Source organism: Choloepus didactylus, chromosome 8 (genome assembly GCF_015220235.1).
Source record: "Choloepus didactylus isolate mChoDid1 chromosome 8, mChoDid1.pri, whole genome shotgun sequence".
Lineage (NCBI taxonomy): Eukaryota > Metazoa > Chordata > Mammalia > Pilosa > Megalonychidae > Choloepus > Choloepus didactylus.
The window spans coordinates 53,931,166-53,958,539 of NC_051314.1; the positions used below are offsets into that span (position 1 = coordinate 53,931,166).

The 27,374-nt window shown below is 38.6% G+C and overlaps 1 protein-coding gene across 1 annotated transcript; it reads left to right on the top strand.

The window, feature by feature from the left end:
- Positions 1-3,889: 3,889 nt before the first annotated feature.
- Positions 3,890-27,269, top strand: CSRP2 (cysteine and glycine rich protein 2). The gene is made up of 5 exons (XM_037847964.1): positions 3,890-4,028; positions 6,809-6,977; positions 25,506-25,635; positions 26,286-26,379; positions 26,949-27,269. The coding sequence occupies exons 1-5, from the start codon at positions 3,917-3,919 to the stop codon at positions 27,023-27,025; spliced, it is 582 nt and encodes a 193-aa protein (XP_037703892.1). The 5' UTR covers positions 3,890-3,916; the 3' UTR covers positions 27,026-27,269.
- The last annotated feature ends 105 nt before the right edge of the window (positions 27,270-27,374 follow it).

Here is a 27,374-nt window from a genome sequence, read left to right on the forward strand (position 1 = left end):
GGCCAGCTTTTCTTTGTTTTTGTTTCTTTTTGCATTTCCCTCTTTTTTTTTCTGGCAAACCTTTATTTTCTGTGGGATACTTTTAGCTCTTGGGTATTACTCCCAGTTCATACTTTTTGATCTTTCTCCTTGTTAGTAGGAAATGACAAATTCTCTTCTGTGGTGGGCCAGTCTTGGCTTCTCCTTTGGGTTTTCAGATTATCTCACTGAGCCACAAGAGTCATTTTTTTTCAGCTGTTACTCTTCCTTAAGCTTGGGGATATGTGGCTACTGCTAGACCATTATGACTTACTGGATTTAGTTCACTTTGTTCAGTTTGGGGGGTGAGGGGAGAGAAGAGGTTTGGAAGCCTGTGTCTGGGCTGACGCCTTTCCCAGAAATCTGGCATTTTCTTTTTGTGTTTCTCGAGTAAGTTCATCTAGTTGTTGCATCCCCAAGGAGGCCACTCTTGCTCAGGGGCACAGTTTAAAGTGGGCCAGCACCATGGGAGCAGCAACATGAGCAAAAATGTGCACTTAGGCCACAGTAATAGAAATCCTGATCTCTCCCTGCAAACAAAATTTCCATAGAAGGTTTTGTGTCCTAGATGTCTTGGGAGCATGTAACATTTACACATCAACTGTTTATTTTTACAGAACTAGTAGCTGCTTATTTACTTCAAATGTGCTTCTAAAGTATATCTAGAAGAATTAAATGTGCATCTTTCATAAGATATTCTCAGCTCTAATAACCTTTATCACATTAAGAAATATCAGATGCAAGAGTCGCCCTTTCTCGTCGCTGATGTTTATCAGACTTTTCAGTTCTTAAGAATCACCTGAGAGCTGGTAAAACAGTTTCCCTGGCACTTCCCCAGAGATTGATTTTGTAGGTAGAGGGTGCAGCCCAGGAATTGGCATTTTTTTAGTGTTCTGATATCTGTGGTCCTTAGTACTGGCTTTGAGAAACACTGACTAGGTCTAGGAAAGGTTTCACATCCTCAGCACTATTGACACTTGGAGCTGGATGATTCTGTTTTATGGAGGACTCTCCTGAACCTCAGAGTATTGACCGGTATCTCTGGCCTCTGTCCCTTCAATGCCAGAGCAAACTCGCTCTTCAGTTATGATGATCAAAAATGGCTCCAGACATTGCCAAATGTCCCCTAGAGGGCAAAATCACCCAAATTGAGAACCACCAGTCCCGGGGACAGTCGTGCCAGTGGGTAAGGGATGGGGTTAGGAACTCAGCAGTTCCTGGTGCTGGTGACGTTAGTGCACACATGCACACCCATGCACCCACACACTTCCATGTACACATACACATATGAGGATCACATACTTCTAAACCAAAGTCCTGGGTTCCACTTTATTGGACAGGATCAAGTCATGTGCCCATTCCTAAACCAATCACTGTGCAGGGTCGGGGAGTGCCACGATCTGATTAGCCACGACAGAGTCATGTGCTGGCCCTGGAGCTGGGAGTGAAGGAAATACCAACTAAACCATTGCTTCATAAACTGGATTTATGTGAAGGACCATATTTTTGTTTTAATTTCCAACTACAAGCTGGATATATACCCTGTTCAACAAGATGAGTCCACAATAATGCTATTGGTTGTGGCAAAATTGTATAAAAATTTCTGAATGCTGAAATATGAGTTTCGTTATGAATTAGTAACACGCATGGTTGACCATCACCAGGAAACCACATTTTGATAAGTACTTCTCTAAACCATATGGACCAAGAAAGGACCAGGTGCTTCCCTGGAAGAAATTCTGAAGAAAAGACTACCAGAAGGATAAGCAAATGCTGTATGGCCAGAAAGATGACCACCACAATGATTAATTCTGTAAGTGCTTTTTTTGGAAAGAGTTCATCTTAATGTTTAGGAAATTGATGGATTCTGGGTTGTGTTAATGGTGTAGGAAGGGCAGTAGAATGGAAGTTCACCACCCCTCTTTTCTGCTTAGCAGTCCTCTTTAACCTTTTTTTCTAGCCAACATTGGGTTAGTGTGCTTGTTTGAATCTATTATGCCCCCCACAAAAGCTATGTTCTTTAATGCAGTCTTGTGTGGGCAGACTTCTTAGTCTTTTGATTAGGGTGGCATCTTTTCATTGAGTGTTTCCATGGAGATGTGACTCACCCAACTTTGGGTGAGACCTTTGATTAAATTATTTCCATGGAGGTGTGGACCTCACCCATTCAGGGTGGGTCTTGATTAGTTCACTGGACCACTTAAGAGAGCTCAAGAGCCAACACAGATGCTGATGCTTGGAGATTCAGACAGAAAGACATTTGGAGATGCTAACCTAAGAGATGAAGCCCAGAGTTTGCCCCGGAGAAGCTAAGAGAGAACCCCCAGACGCTTAGAGAGAAATGCCCTGGGAGAACAAGTAAAGATGCACAGGAGCTGAGAGAGAGAAGCTAAGAGAGAGACAGAAACCCAAGCAAGGATGCACAGAGGCTGAGAGAAGCTGAGACAATTTTGGAGAAAGCCATTTTGAAACGCAACCTGGGAGCAAAGGACCCACAGACACCAGCCACGTGCCTTCCCAGACAGAGGTGTTCTGGATGCCATCGGCTTTCTTTCAGTGAAGGTATCCTCTTGTTGATGACTAGTTTGGACTCTTTTATGGCCTTAGAACTTTAAATTTGTAACCGAATAAATTCCCCTTATAAAAGCCAATCCATTTCTGGTATTTTGCATAACAGCAGTATTAGCAAATTGAAATATTTAGTAAGGATGTCTTAGCTTTCTTAACCGGCTATTACTTAGAGAGGCAAGCAGCTCATCCTAGGAGACACAGCCTAGCTCATCTGAGGCAAGGGCTACTAATAACCACTCAAAGAAGGGAAGTCTGAAAATGATGGTGGGGGGTGAAAAAGGAATTATTTTACTGCACTTTTAGATAATGCTTGGGACTGGGCAAACAAAATATGCCTTCTTAGCAGAAGAACTTTCTGTACTGACAAAGGCCAGTGTGCTGGCCATTCAGAAGTAGGCATTTTGAACTGCATCCAGGTAGACCAATTAGTTGAGGAGGGAGATTAGAAAATGTTGGCCCCTACATAGTAGTTTGGCCTTACATAGTGGTAAGGTGGCCCAGGATTTAAACTTCCAGTTCCACCATCATGTCATATCACACTGTTTAGAGGTTATTCTGACCTACCCAACAAGCTGTTAATGAGTTACTGTTGCTGGGAAGGGAATTTGGTAGCATATTCTGTATGGACTGACAGGACTGTCAAAGAGAGAAAACCAGCTGTTGGCTGGACTCGCTGATTTTCATGGCAGGGGTGGGGTGGGAGTTGAGATTTCAGGATTAGTGAAGCACAGCAACTTAAACCATAGCCATCTGGATGGATGTTTGTTGTGGTTACAGCAAGGCTTCATGCATACAATTGTACTAGCTAATCAGACACAACTATTTATATGTAGGTTAAATGTTAAGAATTTGGTGATATTACAGTGAATTAAACATGTAATGAAAATCTCCACCCCAGTTTAAGTTCTTCAACGGAGTTTTTTGTTGTTGTTGTTGTTTGTGATTGTGGGGGTGGGGAGTAGGGGGTTGGTGTTTGTCCTTGCACTCCCCACACTTCTTTTCTAAAAACACTGTGGATGCTAGTGGAATAGTTTGTTTTATGCCTGGTGACCTATATTGTTCTACTGAATGCAGGTCCTTTGTCTTGTGGGGAAAAAACCTTGTGTACAGCAAGCCTGAGTTTCTAAATGAAAGAGCTGTAATCTGGGAGCAGAGATGAGGTTATTTTGGAGGCATGCAAGCCTTTTATAGATGTGATTAGAGTGGTTCATAAAGAAACAAAATCTGCAGCTGGCCTGTAGGTTTAACCAACTCTAGCGAACCTATAATACACCTTGTGCCATATGGGAACATTCTAATGAGTTAACATGTCCTTTATTTCTTCAGAATGCCTGTCTGGGGAGGTGGAAACAAGTGTGGGGCCTGTGGGAGGACCGTGTACCATGCGGAAGAGGTGCAGTGTGATGGGAAAAGCTTCCACCGCTGCTGTTTTCTGTGCAGTGAGTATCACTCAGTGTTTGACCTTTGACAGAATGCATATGTATAAGTTTCAATTTACCTGTATAGGGAAAAATTGTAGTTTTGCTAACAAAAAATTTAACTTTTACTAATAAAAAGTTATTTTAAAAACAGAAGTGGTTTTTGCCTTTCTGTCCTCTTAGACATCATAAGTGCTCAGCCTGGCAGAAGCAAGGACAGCAGAGGTGACCCAAAATACTCTTTTTTTGAGTCCCTATAGTTTCTGGCCTCCATTTTGGCCTTTCGGTCTTGATCGTATTTTACTTTTTAGTACGACTGTCTCTCCTGCTTTACCGTGAGGTCAGTGTTGTTTATGTTGGTCTGGCACCTACCACAGTTTCTGGCACACTGTAAAGCTTGGCCCTGATTTTTTGAATGAATAAATTGTTTTGCATCTGCCCCAGCTTTTTCTTTCTTTCTGGCTGCCTTCTCTTTGAAACCTACTTGCTTGTTTCTTAAAACAATGATAATTGAAATTCAAATGATAAAACCCTGTAAGTTCAAAGTTTACCTTCTCTGGTAGTGAATGTTCAGTTATTTCTGGTTATTGATATACTAAATTTGATAAAAAGTACGTCAGGGTATGAAAATCCTATATTGTCAAGTTGGGATTTACTACTTCTACTAGACAGAAAATTATCAGTGTCTAGCATAGACAGGAAGTAGGACATAAAACAACACATGCCTTATATGCTCTAAGGACATTAAATACCAGAAAATGAGAGAAATAGAACAAGAGATAAGCCCCCAAACTAAAAAAAAAAAAAAATTCCCTCTCTCAGTTTTCAGACAGTAGAGTAGTAGTATAAGTAAGCTCTTCATTAATCTTATTCTTCTGATTCAAATCACAACTTTTATTTAATACATTTACTGCCTGGAGAAGAACCTACCAATGCATATAGACTCTTACTGCATCTATAGTACTGTACAGTGAAAACTGCTGTAAGAAACTAAGTATGTTAAAATAAATGCAGTTACATTAAGAAATAATCTCCAGAAAAAAACTTCTCCCAAATTCAGATTGTCTTTTTTTTCCTCTAGGTCTCAGCATTTAAAGTGTCTGGACATATTTATAGTATAACTTTCTCACAGACAACTAGAAAGAGATATAGAAAGTTGCAGTTACAAAGAATAAAATTACAACAATGAATGATTGCAATTTATGCCTCCAGAAGAGCTACCGTTTCTCAGAATATCTAGTTTAACCATTTCTTCTTAGAAGTTACCTTTAAAAAAAAAATCTATTTGTCAGTAGGTTTGTATCTAAGAGAGTCTGTGAACAAAGAGAAAATGTAGACTTTAGGAATTATTCTGCATTTCATTCAGGTTAAGCCCTAAAGACTATATCATAAAGTTGATGTTTACTAAATGTCAAGATCTTCACTGGTCGTTTTTACTACACCTTCCTAATACTTGTCTCTACTGACTGAAACCTTTAGAGGAAATAATTCATAGTAGTTTTTAGACCTGTGGAGACTTTATTGAAGAGAACAGGATGAGGACTGGGGGAAGGAGCAGTGGCTGTATGGTAAAATGTTCATATACCTAAACTTTTGGTTAATAGATATTTTATGAAAATAAGTATGTTTTCATACTGATTTTATATTTGTGTTAAGCATTTGCTGTTTTCAGCAGTTTGTGATATTAGGTTTACTGTATCTTTGGGCAAATATGTTTCTGTACTTGGGCCTCAACAAGTAGGTGATGGGCCTTCCAGAATAGATGATGTCATTTTATTCTAACAAAGATGACTTCAGTCTGAAATAATAGAAACTTCATAATTTAACTTTGTTTTAAACCAGTCAGCTTGTTCAGTTTTTCCTTCCCTCTGTCTCTTTCATCCTCCCTCTATCCCTGCTTCCCCCCCCCCACCCTCCTTATATAAGAAGGGGACAAAATCTCCTTTTCTACTACACTCATCTTTTTATTTCTTGGGTAGGTATTTCCAGTTGCCCTGTGTTACCAGTGAGCACCTTCACTCTTTGTTTTTTTCCTCAAGCTTAACTGACATTTTAGTGAAATAATGTCTGGATAAAATATGATTTACATTTGAGAGTTTTATGAAGTAAGAAACGTGGAAATGTCTTGTGGCAAGAAATCCATCAAGAAAAAATTTATTCTCCTTTGGGACAGAAGGGAAAACAAACAGACTTTAAACCACTTGACAATTTTCAGGCATACTTACTACTGCTGGAGAAGCTGGTGGGGATATTAATGAATAATGCTTTTTCCCATTCTGGACTAGTGATGAAGACTAGAATTCTGGACTTAAAATTGTTTTTATCCCAGGGGACCGCTTTTTGAGGAGGAGGGACTATAGGGACAGCTCCTACAAGGCACCCAGCTATCCTTTTGTTCTTTATTAGGTTGTGACTTAACAATATGTGGTATGAAGAGTCTGAAGAGGTTGAGTGTTGGAGGATTATGAGCAGCAAAATGCTGGTAGATTTTTTTCCTTCTGTTCACGTAATTATAACCTTCTCTGAAATTTCTTCCCTCCTGCCAGAGAGACAAATAATATGAAAAGCTTATAGCCTTTGGATGTTCAAACTCTGGTATATTTTTGAAACAAATATCATATCCATGGAGGAAGGCAAATAATCCTCAAATACAGCCGACCAGTCCAGATGCTGCCTGTGGCTTTTGAGAAACCACAGGATAAACTAGGAGTGTGAGAGCCTCTGACTTGACCATTTACAGATCATGTATCTGTGCTTCCGTTGTTCTAAGAAAAACATCAGAATCTAACTTTCCCTTTCAGTGGTTTGCAGGAAAAATTTAGATAGCACAACAGTGGCAATTCATGATGAAGAGATCTACTGCAAGTCCTGCTATGGAAAGAAGTATGGACCGAAAGGCTATGGTTATGGCCAGGGTGCTGGCACCCTCAACATGGACCGTGGCGAGAGGCTGGGCATCAAGCCAGAGAGGTGAGTTAGGAGAGTGTATGTTACTTTCAGAAATGAGTTATGACAATTAATGTTCCTTGGTGAACAAGAACCCTGGAGTTTTCAGATTTTAGCTTAAATAAAAAACCAAAGTATGACTCAGATTTTCTACTGTAAACCAGTGACTGATCTTAAAGTCCCAAATATAGACAGTTTTGGATATAATAACATTTTCAATTAATTAATCCATTGATTTCTAGTGCTAGTTTTGTAAGATTCCAAGGTATATTGAGTCATGATGTTGGCAAAAGCAAGTGATTTAAATTTACTTCCATTGAAAAAAAGTCACAAAACTCTGGAGACCAGATATAATGAAATCAAATGCTAGAGAATGCATTATCAGAATCAATGTTTCTCATGTGCATTTAAACAGTAAATGAAAATTCCTGTCATTCTTTCTATGTAAGATTCTTTTCTCATCAAGAAATTACTTTTCTCTAGCCTAAAAATTCCTACTTAAATATGAAATTATTTCCTATTTTTGATGTTTGACTAAATAGAGACTAGTGTTAAAGGCCTCAGTACCAAAGTAGCAAGGTGCTAAATCTGTTGAAGTTCACTTGGTATTTCATCTTCACATTAAATTTCTTCATTTGGAATTTCTTTTTTTTGTTGTTATTTTTACAAGCTTTTATTTATTTTGCAATTATAAAAGGAATCCTTGATGAATTCTTGTTACATATTCAGAAACATATAGCGTGACCCTCCCCACCCAGCTTTTCCTCTGTCATTAATTTGGTGCTTCTTTATCCAGAATTTTTGGGATATGTTTATGGTATATGTTCATAGAGAAACGTTTTCTTTTTCACATAAATGGAATGATGTTTTTGTATTTTGCAATTTGCATTTTTTTCTCTTTACATTTGTCTCTGTGGTCTTTCCATGCCATTACATGCAGATCTACTTTGTTATTTTTTTTCCCTTGTGTCAAGGCTAAAGTGTTTCTCTTTATTGGAACCCTTCCCCTGGAACGTTAAAAGGCCAAGAGGCAGCTTTTTTTGTGTGTGTATGTGCTTGCGTGTGTGTGTATGCATGCGTGCGTGCATGCCCATCACTTGTCACATTGCTTTTTTTTTTTTTTTTTTTTAAAGGGGGGAAGAGCATTTTTGTTTTTTAAAGTTTTATTCACACACCATACAGTCCATCCAAAGTATACAATCAGTGGTACTCAGTACAATCACAGATTTGTGCATTCATCACCACAATCAATTTTAGAACATTTTCATTGCTCCAAAAACAAACACTCATTCATATTCCTTCTACCAGTTTATCATTGACACTTAGCATTGGTGTGGTACTCTTGTCACAGCTGATGAAAGAATATGAAACTATTACTAATAACTATAGTCCGTAGTTTGCATTAGGTATATTTTTTCCCATCCATTACCCATTATTAACACTTGTAATAGTGATGTACATTTGTTCTAGCTCATGGAAGAACATTCTTATATTTGTACAATTAACCACATTCATTGCCCACAACAGGGTTCATTATGTTATACAGTCTCATGTTTCATCCTCTAGCTTTCCTTCTAGTGATCATGCATGATCCTAAACTTCCCTTTTCATTCCATGATCACACACACAATTCAGCACTGTTAATTACACTCAGGATAATGTGCTACCATCACCTCTATCCCTTTGCAAACATTTATAATCAACCTTACTAAGCATTCTGCACAAATAAAGCATCTCATTCTCTACCCCCCATATCCCCTGGTAACTTATATTCTAGATTCTAACTCCATGAGTTTGCTCATTGTTATTAGTTCATATCAGTGAGATCATACCATATTTGTCCTTTTGTGTCTGGCTTATTTTACTTAATATAATCAAGTTTTATCCATGTTGTCCATATGCATCAGTACTTCTTTCCTTCTTAGAGCTGAATAATATTCCATCATGTGTAATGTTTTCATTTTTTTTTGGCAATTGTGAATACTACTGTGAACATTGGTGTGCAAATTGCTGTTCACGTCCGTTTTCAGTTCTTCTGAGTATATACCTAGTAGTGAGATTGCTGGATCATATGGCAGTTAATACTTAGCTTCCTGAGGAATTGCCAAACTGTCTTCTACAGCACCTGTACCATTCTGCATTCCCACCAGCAGTGTATAGGTGTTTCTGTTTCTCCACATCTTCTCCAACACTTGTAGTTTTCTGTTTTTTAATAGTGGCCCATCTAGTAGGTGTGAAATGATATCTCATTGTGGTTTTGATTTGTATTTCCCTATTTGCATTCCTCTAATAGCTAATGACGTTGAGCGTCTTTTCAGCTGTTTGTATTTCCTCTCTGGAAAATTGTCTATTCATGTCTTTTTCACATTTTTTATTGAGTTATCTTTTTATTGTTGAGTTGTAGGATTTCTTTATATATTCTGGATATTATACCCTTATTGGATATGTGGTTTCCAAATGTTTTCTCCTATTGAGTAGGTTGTCTTTTCAGCTTCTTAACAGAGTCCTTTGAAGCACAAAAGTATTCAATTTTGAGGAGATCTCATTTGTCTAATTTTTCTTTTGTTGCTCATGCTTTGGGTGTAAAGTCTAAGAAACCTCCTACCACAGATCTTGAAGATGTTTCCCTACATTTTCTTCCAGGAGTCTTATGGTCCTGGCTCTTATACTTAGGTCGTTGACCCATTTTGAGTTAATTTTTGTATATGGTGTGAGATAGGGTTCCTCTTTCATTGTTTTGTATATGGATATCCAGTTCTCCCAGCACCATTTGTGGCAGAGACCATTCTTTTGCAATTGAGTAGACTGGGCAGCCTTGTCAAAAATCATGACCATAGATGTTCGGGTCTGTTCCTGAGCTTTCAATTCTATTCCATTGGTCTGTATATCTGTCTTTATGCCAGTACCATCCTGTTTTGACCAGTGTAGCTTTGCAATATGTTTTAGAGTCAGGAAGTGTGAGTCCTCCAACTATGCTCTTCTATTTCAAGATGTTTTTGGCTAATTGCGGCCTTTCCTATCCAAATAAATTTGATAATTGGCTTTTTTATTTCTGTAAAGTAGGCTGTTAGGAATTTTGTTTAGGAGTGCATTGAATCTGTAAATCAATTTGGGTAGAATTGACATCTTAATGATATTTAGTCTTCCTATCCATGAAAATGGAATATCTTTCTGTTTGTTTAAGTCATCTATGATTTCTTTTAGCAATGTTTTGTAGTTTTCTGAGTATAAGTCCATTACATTCTTGGTTAAATTTATACCTAGATATTTGACTCTCTTAGTTGCTACTGTAATTGGAACTTTTTCCTTGATTTCCCCCTTGGATCGCTCATTACTTGTGTATGGAAACACTACTGATTTTTGCATGTTGATCTTGTATCCTCCCACTTTGCTGAACTTGTTTATTAGCACTAGTAGCTTTGCTTAGATTTTTCAGGACTTTCTAAATATATGATTCATATCTTTTTCAAATAGTGAAAGTTTTACTTCTTCCTTTCCATTTGGATGCCCTTTATTTCTTTTTCTTGCCTAATTGCTCTAGCTAGAACTCTTGTACAATGTTGAGTAACAGTGGTGACAGTGGGCATTCTTGTTTTGTTCCTGATCTTAGAGGGAGAGCTCTTAGTCTCTCAATGTTGAGTATGATGTTAGCTGTGGGTTTTTCATATATGCCTTTTATCATGTTGAGGAAGTTTCCTTCAATTCCTACTTTTTGAAATTTTTATCATGAAAGGATGCTGAATTTTGTCAATCCCTTTTCTGCCTCAATCAAGATGACCATGTGCTTTTTCTCCTTCGATTTGTTAATGTGGTGTATTACATTAGTTGATTTTGTGTTGAACCATCCCTGCATACCTGGTATAAAACCCACTTGATCATGGTGTATAATTCTTTTAATTTGGATTGGATTCAATTTGCAAGTATTTTGTTGAGGATTTTTCCACCTATATTCATTTGAGATTGGTCTGTAATTTTCTTTTTCTTGTAGTATCTTTATGTGGCTTTGCTATTAGGGTGATGTTGGCTTCATAGAAGGAGTTAGGTAGTGTTTCCTCCTCTTCAGTGTTTTGGAAGAGACTGTTTTTGTTCTTCCTGGAATGACTGGTAGAATTCACCTGTGAAGCCATCTGGTTCTGGGCTTTTCTTTCTTTTTTGGGAGTTTTTGATGACTGCTTCAAACTCGACTCTTGATAGCTTTGTTGAGAGCTTCTATTTGTTCTGGAGTTTTGGTTGCTTGTGTGATTCTAGGAATTGTCCATTTCATCTAAGTTGTCTAATTTGTTTAGCATACAGTTTTTCATAGTATCCTTTTACAATCTTTTTTATTTCAGTTGTCAGTAGTAATGTCCCCCCTTTCATTTCTGATTTTATTTTTTGACATCTTTTCCCATTCTAACTAAGGGTCTGTCAATTTTATTGATCTTAAAGAACCAACTTTTGGTTTTGTTGATTGCCTCTTTTTTTGTTCTCAATTTCATTTAATTCTGCTCTAATCATTATTTTGTTCCTTTTGCTTGCTTTGGGATTAGTTTTCTATACTCTTTCTAGTTCCTCCAGATGTGCAGTTAGGTCTTTGAGTTTAGCTCTTCTTTTTTAATGTCGGTGTTTAGGGCTATAAATTTCACTCTCAGCACTGCCTTCACTGCATCCAATAAGTTTTATTATGTATTTTCTCATTTTCATTCGTCTTGATAATATTTACTGATTTCTCTTGCAATTTCTTCTTTGAACCACTGATTAAGAGTGTGTTGTTTAACCTCCATATATTTGTGAATTTTCCAGTTCTTATTACTGATTCCTAGATTCATGCCATTATGATCAGGGTAAGTGCTGTGTATAATTTCAATCTTTAAAAATAGTTATTTAGGCCTGTTTTGTGACCCAACATGGAGAATGATCCATGAGCACTTGTGTGTGGCCTGCTGTTCTGGGGTACTTTATATATATATATATATATATATATATATATATATATATCCATAAGGCCTAGTTCATTTATCATATTCTTCAAATTCTCTGTTTCCTTATGATACTCTGTCTAGATGTTCTATCCAAAGATAAGAGCGGTGCATTGAAATCTCCTATTATTGTCGAGATGCCTATCTCTGCCTTCAGTTTTACCAGTGTTTGCCTCATGTATTTTGGGGCACCATGGTTAGCTGCATACATATTTATGATTGTTTATTCTTGGTGTATTGCTCCTTTAATTGTTTTTTTTCATTGTCTCCTTTAACAGTCTTGCATTTAAAGTATTTTGTCTGATATTAGTATGTCTAGATAGCTTTTTTTTTTTTTGGTTACTGTTTGCTTCGAATATCTTTTTTTAACCTTTCACTTTCAGCCAGCTTATTTGTATCCTTGCATCTGATGTGAGTCTCTGATAGACAGCACATAGATGGCTTATATTTTTAATATCAGTTCTGCCAATCTGTGTCTTTTGGGGAGTGTAATCCATTAATGTTCAGTGATACTACTGTCAAGGCAGTATGTACTTCAGCTGTTTTATTCTTTGGCATTCATACATCATAACTTATTTTTGTCTCCCTTTTTATCCTTTCCATTACCTTTACTGACAGTTTTCACTTCTATTCTCTCCTCCAAGCCTCTCTCTCCTGTCTTTTATTTACATCCTGCAGAATTTCCTTTAATATTTCTTATAGGGTAGATCTTTTGTTAATGAACTCTATTTCTGTTTGTCTGTATTTTATACTCCCCCTCATTTTTGAGGACAGTTTTGCCAAATGAAGGATTCTAGGCTAGCAGTTCTTCTCTTTCAGTATCTTGAATATATCATACCACTTCTTGCCTCCCTGGTTTCCGATGAGAAATGGGAACTTAGTCTTACTGGGCATCCCTTGTACATGATGAAGCACTTTTCTCTTGCTGCTTTCAAAGTTCTCTCATCTTTAGCATTTGACATTCTGATTACTTGTGTCTTGGAGTAGGTCTGTTTGGATTTATTCTGTTTGGAGTATATTGTGCTCCTTGGATGTTTATTGCTTTTGTAATAGTTGGGAAATTTTTGGCCATTATTTCCTCAAATATTTTCTTCTGCTCCCTTTCCCTTCTCTTCTTCGTCTGGGATACCTATGACATGTATGTTTGTGCACTTTGTGGTGTCATTCACTTTCTTGAGGCCCTGTCAGTTTTTCCCCATTCTTTTCTGTTTTTTGTTCCTTTTTGGGTGTCATGCCTTCTAGGTCGCTGTTCTTTTCTTCTGCCTGTTTAAATGTGCTGTTGTATGTCTCTAGTGTATTTTTATGCTCATTCTTTGTGCCTTTCATTTGTGTAAGATCTGTTATTTTTCTTTGCATGCTTTCAAATTCTTGTTTATGCTCACCCAGCATCTTCCTAATACCCTTTTATCTCTTTAGCCTTACTTTTCTTCATCTCCTTCAGTTGTTTTAGGGGGTTTGTTTGAACATCTTTGATTAGTTGTTCTAAATTCTGTATCTCTTCCAACTTTTTGTTTCTTTGGCTGGGCCATATCTTCCTGTTTCTTAGTATGACTTGTAATTTTTTTGCTGCTGTCTAGGCATCAAATTATCTTGATGAGTTTACTCTGATCAGTTTCTCTCACTTGCTGTGCCAGTTCGACACATTATGTCCCCCAAAATGCCATTATCTTTGATGCAATCTTGTGTGGGCAGACATCTTAGTGTCGGTTAGATTTTGGAATCCTTTGGGTGTTTCCATGGAGATGTGATTCAATCAACTGTGGACAAGACCTTTGGTTGGATAATTTCCATGGAGGTGTTGCCCACCCATTCAGGGTGGGTCTGAATTAAATTACTGGGGCACTATATAAGCTCAGACAGGGGCAAGCTTGCTACAGCCAAGAGGGACACTTTGAAGAATGCACAGAAGCTGAAGAGAAACTGCAGTTTACAGAGACATTTTGGAGAAAATTTTGAAGACGGCCATTGAAAGCAGACTTGTGCCCTGGAGAAGCTGAGAGGGGACAAATGTCCCAAGAGCAACTGAGAGTGACATTTTGGAGAGAAGCTGAAGCCTAGAGGGGAATGTCCTGGGAGAAAGCCATTTTGAAACCAGAACTAGAGAGCACACGCCAGCCATGTGCCTTCCCAGCTAACAGAGAAGTTTTCTGGATGCCACTGGACATCCTCCAGTGAAGGTACCTGATTGTTGATGCGTTACCTTGGACACTTTATGGTCTTAAGACTGTAACTGTGTAACAAAATAAACCCCCTTTTATAAAAGCCAATCCATTTCTGGTGTTTTGCATTCCAGCAGCATTAGCAAACTAGAACACTTGCCTAGAGTTTTTATTGTGGATTGTCTTTGTGTTAAGGCTCTTCTTTGACTCTTGTTTCAACTTATTCTAGGCCTTTAGAATTGCTTGTGTTTAACTGATCAGAACAAAGCTAGGGACCTACAAATGGGACACAGACATTTCCAAAGGTCCCTGGGGAGAGGAACAGGAAAGATGCCAGGGCACTTTTGTTTTTAAGCACCCTCCCTCCCCAAAGTTGCACTTTCCTGGCCTGCCCAGCAGATGGCACAATTCAGGAAACTTTCTCCCCCAGTCCTAGGAAGGAATGTGTGTGTGTGTGTGTGTGTGTGTGTGCGCGTGCGTGCACGCGTGCAAATTTTTTTTCCCCTCAACCTCCACTGGGTGGTTTTGAAACAATGGTCATGAGGATTCTTCTTCCAGGTAGGGTAGAACTGCAATTCAGAGCCAGGTCAGCAATCCAGACTTGCTGATCAGAAGCTATGTTTGGTCCTTGGCTGTGCCTCCCCCTTTCCTGTGGAAGATGACCTCCATGCCCTTCACTGTCCATGGCAGCCAGTCACAGACTCTGCCTGAGGCTGCTTGCCTCAAGGGTGTGGAATGGATACCGGCTCATGATCAGGAGCTATTCCCTCACAGTTTTTGCTGTAGTTTCTCAGTCTTCCCATCTCACTGTTTCCTGGATGTCACATAGTACTCCTGCGGTCTTCAGAGCCCCAGAACAGCATTTTTGGATGGTTTCTTCCTGTCCACTTGCTGTTTTTAGAAGAGAGGTAAGCCTTGCTGTTTCCTAATCCATGATCTTCCCAGAAGTCTGGAATTTCCTTTTAATTCCTTTTTTTCTAAAATCCCATTTATCCCTCCATTTGAGCTTCATATTTTTCACATCTATTTTATATTGAATGTGTAGACTCTAGAACAAAAACTGGAAAGTCCTCTCCTTGAACAAGACCACTGTTTGGTTCCTTACTATGGGCCAGCAACCATGCAGTGTTAATATAAACTCATATAACCACACAGTAACCTTCACAGCCCCATCTTACTCATGAAAAAATTTAGATAATGAGTAATTTGCTTCAAGTCACACTGTTAATTGCAGTACCTGGAATTTAACCTTGTCTAAATCCAAAGCTTACAATCTTAAATGCTGTGATGATTAGCATACAGCAAATAATTACCTACCATGGGCCTACTGTCTTCTGAAAATTTATGTTCATTACTCTAATCATCATAATAATTTTGAAATGTATATACTGTTAACCCATTCTGTGGATGAAGAAACTAAGGCTCAGAGGTCACACAGATGAGTGATAGAGTCAGGACTTGACTTTAAGACCTGTGCTCTTTCCATTGGGGGAGTGTTCAGCATTACAGCCTACCTCTCTGTTCTTTGATTTTTTCCACACTCAGAGTTTTGGGACCCTGGTCCCTTGTTGTACACCAGTTGTACAAGGACTGACTCGTTCATTGTATGTTTACAATTATCTGCAGGAGCCCAGCTTACCTTGTTCTTTGTTAAAGTTCATTGTCCTTGTTCTGCTATCCTTTTCCAGCTTATTAAAAGCCATTCTTGTTTCCCAAAGTTGTTTCAAACCCTTGAAAGCATTTGTAACTGTACACCCTCTCCTAACCAAAAACCAACTTACCATTTATGAGCCCAAAGGTCAGCCAGTGATTGTGACCATGTTTTCAGTCACCGTGACCATTCAACCCTCTCTTTTACTTACTCTTCTTTTCCACCTTTCCCAGTGCAAGCCTTCTGCTATTCTGTCTCAACCTGTGCCCTTGTGTTCCTCCTCTTAGCCTAGCTATATTCTACACATCCTTCAGGACCAGGTGTAGGATCTTCCTTTCCAAGGAAGGACTCTGAACTCTGTTCTCTGAACTCCAGGAGCACCTGTGGTCAGGTTCACCCTTGGGGCATGTGGTAATTATAACAATCACAGAGACTAAACATTTTTATAAGGATCTCTTGGAGAGACAGCATGGAGTGGGCAAGGACATTTTGGATTGAAACAGACCTGTGTTTTTCAGTTCAGGCTCACCAATTTACAAATTCTCTAGCCCTTTGGCAAGTTATTTAACATCAGAACCTCTGTTTCTTTATTTGTAATATAAGGTAACAATACCCTTATGATACTAAGTTGTTAGAAAGCAGATGGGAGGAAATCTTTGGGAAGTTCTTGTCAGCATAATACTTGGCAGACTTGGGAATTATTCTTGGTAGTGTGGCCTCATAATTAGAAGTGTTAGATATCATTGTGAATAAGCTTTTAAAGATTACTTTCTAAAGCATATCCAGTAGATTGTGGAGATTTTAAAACTATGCTTACATTAAGGAAATTAAGGTTAACCAATTCTATGAATTAGCACTGTATTTGTTTAGTATAAAATTTTTAAGGTCACATCAAATAAAAATTCAAAAAATGCTAATTCCACGTAAGTTGTTTAATAAAGATTATATGCTTTGGAAAACTGTTAAATGACTTCAAAAAGTAGATACAGTGGTGATGAAGATGTTTTGAAGATGCATGTGAAGAATTTGAATAAGACTTTTATGAAAAAAGAGCAGTATTTCTTGTTAATATTTTGATACATATGTAACTTAACAAATTATGTCAAAGAAAAATATTAATGGTATTTTGCTTCTATTTGCTGAGTGCTAGCTGTTATATCTTATGTGCTTAACTAAATTATATGGTTCTAGAAGGGCCTTTAAGTCTTCTCTAGGCTCAAAATATTTTTGTTTTGCACATATCTGCACCCACTTATAGAAGGGAAAAAATTCCTGCCAAAAAAAACAAGGAAAATATGGTTTACCCGTAACCTGTAATTAGTGACAAAAATACCAACATTCTAATTCAGGGAAGTTGAGATAAATAGATCACATAGTAATAGACAAATCTTCTAAGGTAGGTAGTTTATTCACATGTTCCCCTATTTAAGATACTTGGGAAATAATTCGGAAAACATGCTTAACTTTCTTAATGGTAGACTACTAATATCAGCTGACCTTTTTGCAGAAATTAACTGCTAAAGATAACACTGAATTTCCAGTCTCTTCCTCTGAGGTAAAGTTACATGTGATTCCAGTACTAATAATATGAAGTAAATTGGGGGTATGCATATGTAAAACTGTGTGTTATGGTGGGTTTTTTTTTTTTTTTTTTTTTTTTTTTTTTTTTTTTTTAATCATCATTTTATTGAGATATATTCACATACCACGCAGTCATACAAAACAAATTGTACTTTCGATTGTTTACAGTACCATTACATAGTTGTACATTCATCATCTAAATCAATCCCTGACACCTTCATTAGCACACACACAAAAATAACAAAAATAATAATTAGAGTGAAAAAGAGCAATTGAAGTAAAAAAGAACACTAGGTACCTTTGTCTGTTTGTTTGCTTCCCCTACTTTTCTACACATCGATCCATAAACTAGACAAAGTGGAGTTTGGTCCTTATGGCATTCCCAATCCCACTGTCACCCCTCATAAGCTACATTTTTATACAACTGTCTTCGAGATTCATGGGTTCTGGGTTGTAGTTTGATAGTTTCAGGTATCCACCACCAGCTACCCCAATTCTTTAGAACCTAAAAAGGGTTGTCTAAAGTGTGCGTAAGAGTGCCCACCAGAGTGATCTCTCGGCTCGTTTTGGAATCTCTCTGCCACTGAAGCTTATTTCATTTCCTTTCACATCCCCCTTTTGGTCAAGAAGATGTTCTCCATCCCACGATGCCGGGTCTACATTCCTCCCCGGGAGTCATATTCCACGTTGCCAGGGAGATTCACTTCCCTGGGTGTCTGATCCCACGTAGGGGGGAGGGCAGTGATTTCACCTTTCAAGTTGGCTTAGCCAGAGAGAGAGGGCCACATCTGAGCAACAAAGAGGCATTCAGGAGGAGACTCTTAGGCACAAATACAGGGAGGCCTAGTCTCTCCTTTGCAGCAACCGTCTTCCCAAGGGTAAAACTTATGGTAGAGGGCTCAACCCATCAAACCACCAGTCCCCTATGTCTGTGGTCATGTTAGCAACCATGGAGGTGGGGTAGGCGAATACCCCTGCATTCTCCACAGGCTCCTCAAGGGGGCACTACATCGTTTTTTTTTTTTTTTTTTTCCTTGTTTGTCTTTTTTCTTTTTTTTTTTTTTTTTTAACTTTCCCTTCTTTTTTCAAATCAACTGTATGAAAAAAAAAGTTAAAAAGAAAACAAACATACAATAAAAGAACATTTCAAAGAGACCATAGCAAGGGAGTAAGAAAAAGACAACTAACCTAAGATAACTGCTTAACTTCCAACATGTTCCTACTTTACCCCAAGAAAGTTACATACTATAGCAACATTTCAGTGAACTTGTTCCTACTACATCCATCAGAAATTAACAGACCATAGTCATTTCTGGGCATCCCCAGAACGTTAAATAGCTTATCTGTTCTTCTTGGATTATTGTTCCCCCTTCCTTAATTGCTCTCTACTGCTAGTTCCCCTACATTCTACATTATAAACCATTTGTTTTACATTTTTCAAAGTTCACATTAGTGGTAGCATATAATATTTCTCTTTTTGTGCCTGGCTTATTTCGCTCAGCATTATGTCTTCAAGGTTCATCCATGTTGTCATATGTTTCACCAGATCATTCCTTCTTACTGCCGCGTAGTATTCCATCGTGTGTATATACCACATTTTATTTATCCACTCATCTGTTGATGGACATTTGGGTTGTTTCCATCTCTTGGCAATTGTGAATAATGCTGCTATGAACATTGGCGTGCAGATATCTGTTCGTGTCACTGCTTTCCGATCTTCCGGGTATATCCCGAGAAGTGCAATCGCTGGATCGAATGGTAGCTCTATCTCTAGTTTTCTAAGGAACTGCCAGACTGACTTCCAGAGTGGCTGAACCATTATACAGTCCCACCAACAATGAATAAGAGTTCCAATTTCTCCACATCCCCTCCAGCATTTGTAGTTTCCTGTTTGTTTAATGGCAGCCATTCTAACCGGTGTTAGATGGTATCTCATTGTGGTCTTAATTTGCATCTCTCTAATAGCTAGTGAAGCTGAACATTTTTTCATGTGTTTCTTGGCCATTTGTATTTCCTCTTCAGAGAACTGTCTTTTCATATCTTTTGCCCATTTTATAATTGGGCTGTCTGTACTATTGTCATTGAGTTGTAGGATTTCTTTGTATATGCAAGATATCAGTCTTTTGTCAGATACATGGTTTCCAAAAATTTTTTCCCATTGAGTTGGCTGCCTCTTTACCTTTTTGAGAAATTCCTTTGAGGTGCAGAAACTTCTAAGCTTGAGGAGTTCCCATTTATCTATTTTCTCTTTTGTTGCTTGTGCTTTGGGTGTAAAGTCTAGGAAGTGGCCTCCTAATACAAGGTCTTGAAGATGTTTTCCTACATTATCTTCTAGGAGTTTAATGGTACTTTCTTTTATATTGAGATCTTTGGTCCATTTTGAGTTAATTTTTGTATAGGGGGTGAGGTAGGGGTCCTCTTTCATTCTTTTGGATATGGATATCCAACTCTCCCAGCCCCATTTGTTGAAAAGACCATTATGGCTCAGTTCGGTGACTTTGGGGGCCTTATCAAAGATCAGTCGGCCATAGATCTGAGGGTCTATCTCTGAATTCTCAATTCGATTCCATTGATCTATATGTCTATCTTTGTGCCAGTACCATGCTGTTTTGGCAACTGTGGCTTTATAATAAGCTTCAAAGTCAGGGAGTGTAAGTCCTCCCACTTCGTTTTTCTTTTTTAAAGTGTCTTTAGCAATTCGAGGCATCTTCCCTTTCCAAATAAATTTGATAACTAGCTTTTCCAAGTCTGCAAAGTAGGTTGTTGGAATTTTGATTGGGATTGCATTGAATCTGTAGATGAGTTTGGGTAGAATTGACATCTTAATGACATTTAGCCTTCCTATCCATGAACATGGAATATTTTTCCATCTTTTAAGGTCCCCTTCTATTTCTTTTAGTAGAGTTATGTAGTTTTCTTTGTATAGGTCTTTTACATCTTTGGTTAAGTTTATTCCTAGGTACTTGATTTTTTTAGTTGCTATTGAAAATGGTATCTTTTTCTTGAGTGTCTCTTCAGTTTGTTCATTTCTAGCATATAGAAACATTACTGACTTATGTGCATTAATCTTGTATCCCGCTACTTTGCTAAATTTGTTTATTAGCTCTAGTAGGTGTATCGTTGATTTCTCAGGGTTTTCTAGATATAAGATCATATCATCTGCAAACAATGACAGTTTTACTTCTTCTTTTCCAATTTGGATGCCTTTTATTTCTTTGTCTTGCCGGATTGCCCTGGCTAGCACTTCCAGAACAATGTTGAATAACAGTGGTGACAGCGGGCATCCTTGTCTTGTTCCTGATCTTAGAGGGAAGGCTTTCAGTCTCTCACCATTGAGTACTATGCTGGCTGTGGGTTTTTCATATATGCTCTTTATCATGTTGAGGAAGTTTCCTTCAATTCCTACCTTTTGAAGTGTTTTTATCAAAAAGGGATGTTGGATTTTGTCAAATGCTTTTTCAGCATCTATTGAGATGATCAATTGATTTTTCCCTTTCGAGTTTTTAATGTGTTGTAATACATTGATTGTTTTTCTTATGTTGAACCATCCTTGCATGCCTGGAATGAACCCCACTTGGTCATGGTGTATGATTTTTTTAATGTGTCTTTGGATTCGATTTGCAAGTATTTTGTTGAGGATTTTTGCATCTATATTCATTAGGGAGATTGGCCGGTAGTTTTCCTTTTTTGTAGCATCTTTGCCTGGTTTTGGTATTAGATTGATGTTAGCTTCATAAAATGAATTAGGTAGTGTTCCATTTTTTTCAATGTTTTGAAGGAGTTTGAGTAAGATTGGTGTCAGTTCTTTCTGGAAAGTTTGGTAGAATTCCCCTGTGAAGCCATCTGGCCCTGGGCATTTATTCGTGGGAAGATTTTTGATGACTGATTGGATCTCTTTGCTTGTGATGGGTTGGTTGAGGTCTTCTATTTCTTCTCTGGTCAGTCTAGGTTGTTCATATGTTTCCAGGAAATTGTCCATTTCTTCTACATTATCCAGTTTGTTGCCATACAGTTGTTCATAATATCCTCTTATAATTTTTTTAATTTCTTCAGGATCTGCAGTTATGTCACCTTTTTCATTCATTATTTTGTTTATATGGGTCTTCTCTCTTTTTGATTTTGTCAGTCTAGCTAGGGGCTTGTCAATCTTGTTGATCTTCTCAAAGAACCAACTTTTGGTGATATTGATCCTCTCTATTGTTTTTTTGTTCTCTATGTCATTTATTTCTGCTTTAATCCTTGTTATTTCTTTTCTTGTACTTGGTTTAGGATTGGTTTGCTGTTCATTTTCTAGCTTCTTCAGTTGATCCATTAGTTCTTTGATTTTGGCTCTTTCTTCCTTTTTAATATATGCGTTTAGTGCTATAAATTTCCCCCTTAGCACTGCTTTTGCTGCATCCCATAGGTTTTGGTATGTTGTGTTCTCATTTTCATTCGTCTCTATATATTTAGCAATTTCTCTTGCTATTTCTTCTTTAACCCACTGATTGTTTAGGAGTGTGTTGTTTAACCTCCAGGTATTTGTGAATTTTCTAAGTCTCTGATGGTTATTGACTTCTAATTGTATTCCATTGTGGTCAGAGAATGTGCTTTGAATAATTTCAATCTTTTTAAATTTATTGAGGCTTGTTTTATGTCCCAGCATATGATCTATTCTGGAGAAAGTTCCGTGAGCACTAGAAAAGTATGTGTATCCTGGTGATTTGGGATGTAATGTCCTGTAGATGTCTGTTAAATCTAATTCATTTATCAGATTGTTTAGGTTTTCAATTTCCTTATTGGTCTTCTGTCTGGTTGATCTATCTATAGGAGAGAGTGATGTGTTGAAGTCTCCCACAATTATTGTGGAAACATCAATTGCTTCCTTTAGTTTCGCCAGTGTTTCTCTCATGTATTTTGTGGCACCTTGATTGGGTGCATAGACATTTACGATTGTTATTTCTTCTTGCTGAATTGCCCCTTTTATTAGTATGTAGTGGCCTTCTTTGTCTCTCAAAACATCCCTGCATTTGAAGTCTATTTTATCTGAGATTAATATTGCTACACCTGCTTTCTTTTGGCTGTAGCTTGCATGAAATATTTTTTTCCATCCTTTCACTTTCAGTTTCTTTGTGTCCCTGTGTCTAAGATGAGTCTCTTGTATGCAACATATTGATGGTTCATTTTTTTTGATCCATTCTGCGAATCTATATCTTTTAATTGGGGAGTTTAATCCATTTACATTCAACGTTAAAACAGTGAAGGCATTTCTTGAATCGGCCATCTTATCCTTTGGATTATGTTTGCCATATTTTTCCCTCTCTCTATTAATATCCTTTATTGTACCCATACCGAATCTCTTTAGTACTGAACCTTTCTCCAAGTCTCTCTGTCCTGTCTTTGTTTCTCTGTCTGTAGGGCTCCCTTTAGTATCTCCAGTAGGGCAGGTCTCTTGTTAGCAAATTCTCTCAGCATTTCTTTGTCTGTGAAAAATTTAAGCTCTCCCTCAAATTTGAAGGAGAGCTTTGCTGGATAAAGTATTCTTGGCTGGAAATTCCTCTCACTCAGAATTTTAAATATATCGTGCCACTGCCTTCTCGCCTCCATGGTGGCTGCTGAGTAGTCACTACTTAGTCTTATGCTGTTTCCTTTGTATGTGGTGAATTGCTTTTCTCTTGCTGCTTTCAGAACTTGCTCCTTCTCTTCTATGTTTGACAGTGTGATCAGTATATGTCTCGGAGTGGGTTTTTTTGGATTTATTCTATTTGGAGTTCGCTGAGCATTTATGATTTGTGTATTTATGTTGTTTAGAAGATTTGGGAAGTTTTCCCCAACAATTTCTTTGAATACTCTTCCTAGACCTTTACCCTTTTCTTCCCCTTCTGGGACACCAATGAGTCTTATATTCGGACGTTTCATATTATCTATCATATCCCTGAGGTCCATTTCGAGTTTTTCAATTTTTTTCCCCATTCTTTCTTTTATGTTTTCATTTTCCATTCTGTCATCTTCCAGGTCACTGATTCGTTGTTCAACTTCCTCTAGTCTTGTACTATGAGTGTCCAGAATCTTTTTAATTTGGTCAACAGTTTCTTTAATTTCCATAAGATCATCCATTTTTTTATTTAGTCTTGCAATGTCTTCTTTATGCTCTTCTAGGGTCTTCTTGATTTCCTTCATATCCCGTACTAGGGTCTCATTGTTCATCTTTAGTTCTTTGAGTAGCTGCTCTAGGTGTGTCTCTTCTGGTCTTTTGATTTGGGTGCTTGGGCTTGGGTTATCCATATCGTCTGGTTTTTTCATATGCTTTATAATTTTCTGTTGTTTTTGGCCTCGTGGCATTTGCTGACCTTGATAGGGTTCTTTTAGGGTTTGTAGACCAGTTGAAGTCCTTATCTCTAATTTATCAGATCTACAGCTTCGTGGAGTACACTTTCTCTAACTAACCAGCAGGTGGCGTCCACGAGCCACCTGTTCTCCACAAGCCAGATCTCCCCTGCTTAGCCTTTTTGGTGAGTGGGGGAGTGAGTCTTGTGGGGCCCAATTGGTGTCCCAAGCTTGCGTGTGTAGTTGGTGTTGCCTGCCCTGTATGTGGGGCGTGTTTCTGGGCAGTCGGGGAGGGGGGGTGGCCCTAACAATCAAATCTCCCTGATGATCCTAGAGTTTTAAAGCTACTGCAATAGTCTAATCCTTCAGTTCAGTCCTGCCACAGTTTGTCTCTGCCACTGACCCACAAGTCTTTGGTATTGGCGTATGGCTCCTGAGACTTGCAAGTGGGCCCCTCTTCCAGGCTGTGCACCCCGGGTCCTCTGTTGAGGGATGACTGTGCTATGTCGCAGGTGAGTGCCGTCCCCCCAGGGCAGTTCTGGGCTGCTGGGCTGTGTTGGGAGGCTCCCAGTCTGCTCAAATGATGGCTGAATGGGGCTCTGTTAATTCACACTGCTCCCCCTTCCCAGCTCTGGGACATTCAGCTGAGGTTGCAGGGAAGGCTAATGTCCACGCCCAGTTTTGTGGTGTGTGCCTGTTACTTGAAGCACTTCCGTCACACTGGGTTGTCTGGGGCAGCTCTGGGCTATGGGGCTGGCGATGGGCAGGAGTGTTTCCTGTCCACCAGGATGGTGGCTGTGAGCGGACACCCCCCTTTTCTTGGGAAGTTGTGTTGTTTAGTGAATTTTCTCAGCCACTGGATTATTGCCTTTTGTCTCAGAGCTCTCTTAGTTCTGCTCTTGACTTGATGTGCCCAAATTTCAATTCTTTGAAGCTTTCTGTATTGAGCTTCTTAGAGTAATTGTTTTAGAAAAAGCAAAAAGGATTTAAAAAAAAAAAAAAAAAAAAAAAAAACGGCCCTCCTCAGAGATCTAATGGGTTATTGAAATGCTAATAGACAAAGCAACCAGGGCCATTAAGGAAAAGTGCCCAGGGCAGAGAGATCAGCCTTGCTTCGGGATTTGCATATGCGCCTCAAGGCCTGATCTCCGCCCTTCCCCTTTCTGTGTTCACCAGAACTCCAAAAATCCTCTGCTTTTATTTTGGAGTTTTTCGTGTTGTTTTTTTTCTATGCCTGTCTCCTCTCTGCTGGGCTGGCTGCTCTCAGAGTCTCTGGTGTCTGGCCTCAGTCTATCTATGGTTGGAGTTTGAATCAGTAGAATGAGTTTCCGGTAAGAGCAGCCACTGCAATTCTCCCTTCTCCTTCCTGGAGCTGACAGCCCCTCCTCCCCCGGGACTGAGCCTGGCAGGGAGGGGCGCGGGTCCCCTGGCCGCAAAAACTTACAGATTTCGCTGATCTCAGCAGTTCCACGTTTTCATGAGTGTTGTATGAAGTATGCCCAAAGACAGATTGCTCTGTGGTGTCCCGTCCACGCAGTTCCTGGCTTTTTACCTGCTTTCCTGGAGGAGTAACTAAAACATACAGCTCACCAGTCTGCCATCTTGCCCATGCTTCGGTGGGTTTTTATAAAGCATAGCATAATTGTTTCGTGGCGGGGCTAGAATTAATTCTGCTGAGTTTACACTCAGAGGGACAGATATTTGATTTTGGAGCCTTGTCATTCTTTTTCTAACAGTGAGCCCACAAATAATTGAAGTATTACTCTGGCCACTATACCAGCCAGCTAAGGCCTCTAAGTTGTGAGACATATGGCAGTTAAATCTATTGTTTCTGCCTTGTGAACTTAGAGGCCCTTTGGAAAATGTTACCTAATTCTTTTTTTCTCCTTTCTGTAAGTGTTCAACCTCACAGGCCTACAACAAACCCAAATACTTCTAAATTTGCTCAGAAATATGGAGATGCTGAGAAGTGTTCCAGATGTGGGGATTCTGTATATGCTGCCGAGAAGATCATTGGAGCTGGAAAGGTAAAGTGCTATTTTGAATTAATAATAGCGAATAACTCTGCCATGCCCCTTTCCCAGTCCTTCTACCCCCACTCATTTATAATAAATGCTTTGGATAAACCATTTTTTTAAAACAAATTTCCACCTGAATCATTAATTTTTTGAAGTGATGCCCTTTTTGGACACATCACATCTATATTTAAAAGAAACTTCCTTTCATAGGGGGTGTTTCCTAAAGCCAAGTAAAAAGTCAACCAAAGTCCACTAAAAAGGCCAGATTGTTAAATCTGGAATCTGCAGGTTATTTTAGTGTAGTGAAAAAAGCAGTGAACCAGAGTCAGGAGAAGTGATGCGAATTACCAGCCTTGTGACTTTGGAAAAGTGACTTAGTCTCTTTGAACTGTAGTCTTTAAAGGAGCAGAGCAGGTTTATGCCAAGGCCTGACACTGCTCTTAGGATAGGATAGGGTACCTTCCATGGTTCAGCACTTAGCCCTTTTACAGGTGATTAAGAATGTAGATCCTGGACAAGGCCAGTTTCAACCTTTTAGTTGGGATTGAACCACTGCAGTCACCTTGGGTTGATTGTTCTGAGCCATTTCTTCCCATAGCATTTATTTTGTAATGCAGAGAAAAGGCCTCTCAAACATACTAACACACTGTCTTTTTTAGCCCTGGCACAAAAACTGTTTCCGATGTGCCAAGTGTGGGAAGAGTCTTGAATCAACAACTCTAACTGAGAAAGAAGGTGAAATCTATTGTAAAGGTAAATGTAATTTCAGTTATTGCTATTCATATGAATATCCTACACTATTGATAATTGAAATGTCACCAGCGTAAAGAAAAGGGGAAAACACAGTACTCTGAAAATAGGGAAGAGCAGGCATGGTGTCACTGGCTATTTGAAAAAAGATCCAGAGATGCTTACAGATGACTAAGAACCTCAGTACAATTTTATTCCTAATCATTAAAAACTCCCCTGCAAAAAAAAAAACACAAACCCTTAAACCCACCATAGTTTTCTTTCAGCATCGTGTTTTAAGCAAACCATATGAGGATATAAACATAATATACACAAATATAACTTAATAGGCCTGATTTTCATGATTGCAACTCAGTGGGACCATGAGCTGGATCCTATGGAACCAGAATGCTTGGACTTGCCTTTGCAGCTTTAAGATACTTACTTCATAGCATGTTTTACATTTTAAATAAGTTGAACTCTTTTTGGCATAGCTACCAGTTTATTTTTTAATATATGGGAGTTTGTGTGGATGTTTAGCAATGCTAGCAAAGCTTGGTGGACTTAACTTATTTCTTCCTTTTCTTTTGTAGGATGCTATGCAAAGAATTTTGGGCCCAAGGGAATTGGTTATGGCCAAGGAGCAGGAGCCCTTGTTCACGCTGAATAAAGGTGTAAACTCCCAAACCAAGTATCACACACTGAGAATCTCTTCATAATCTAAACACAGATAATCTCTTAACACTAAACTGTGAAATTCTAGCAGCATTTAAGTACTGTATATTATGCTGTACTTGCATAGGCTGGCTAACTTGTAAGAAAATACACTGTATCCTTTTGCTTTATTCTCCAGCATTTTAGAGAATCATCTCTTTCACATTTTAAATAAAACTCAGCTTGAGTTGCATGTTCAATGCCTCTCAACCTTTTGGGGGAACTGCTGTGATTCAGTTAGTGGAAAATCATTTGCTTCCCTACCTCTATTTTATTTGTTAAAAAGATTCTACCCCCATCACCCA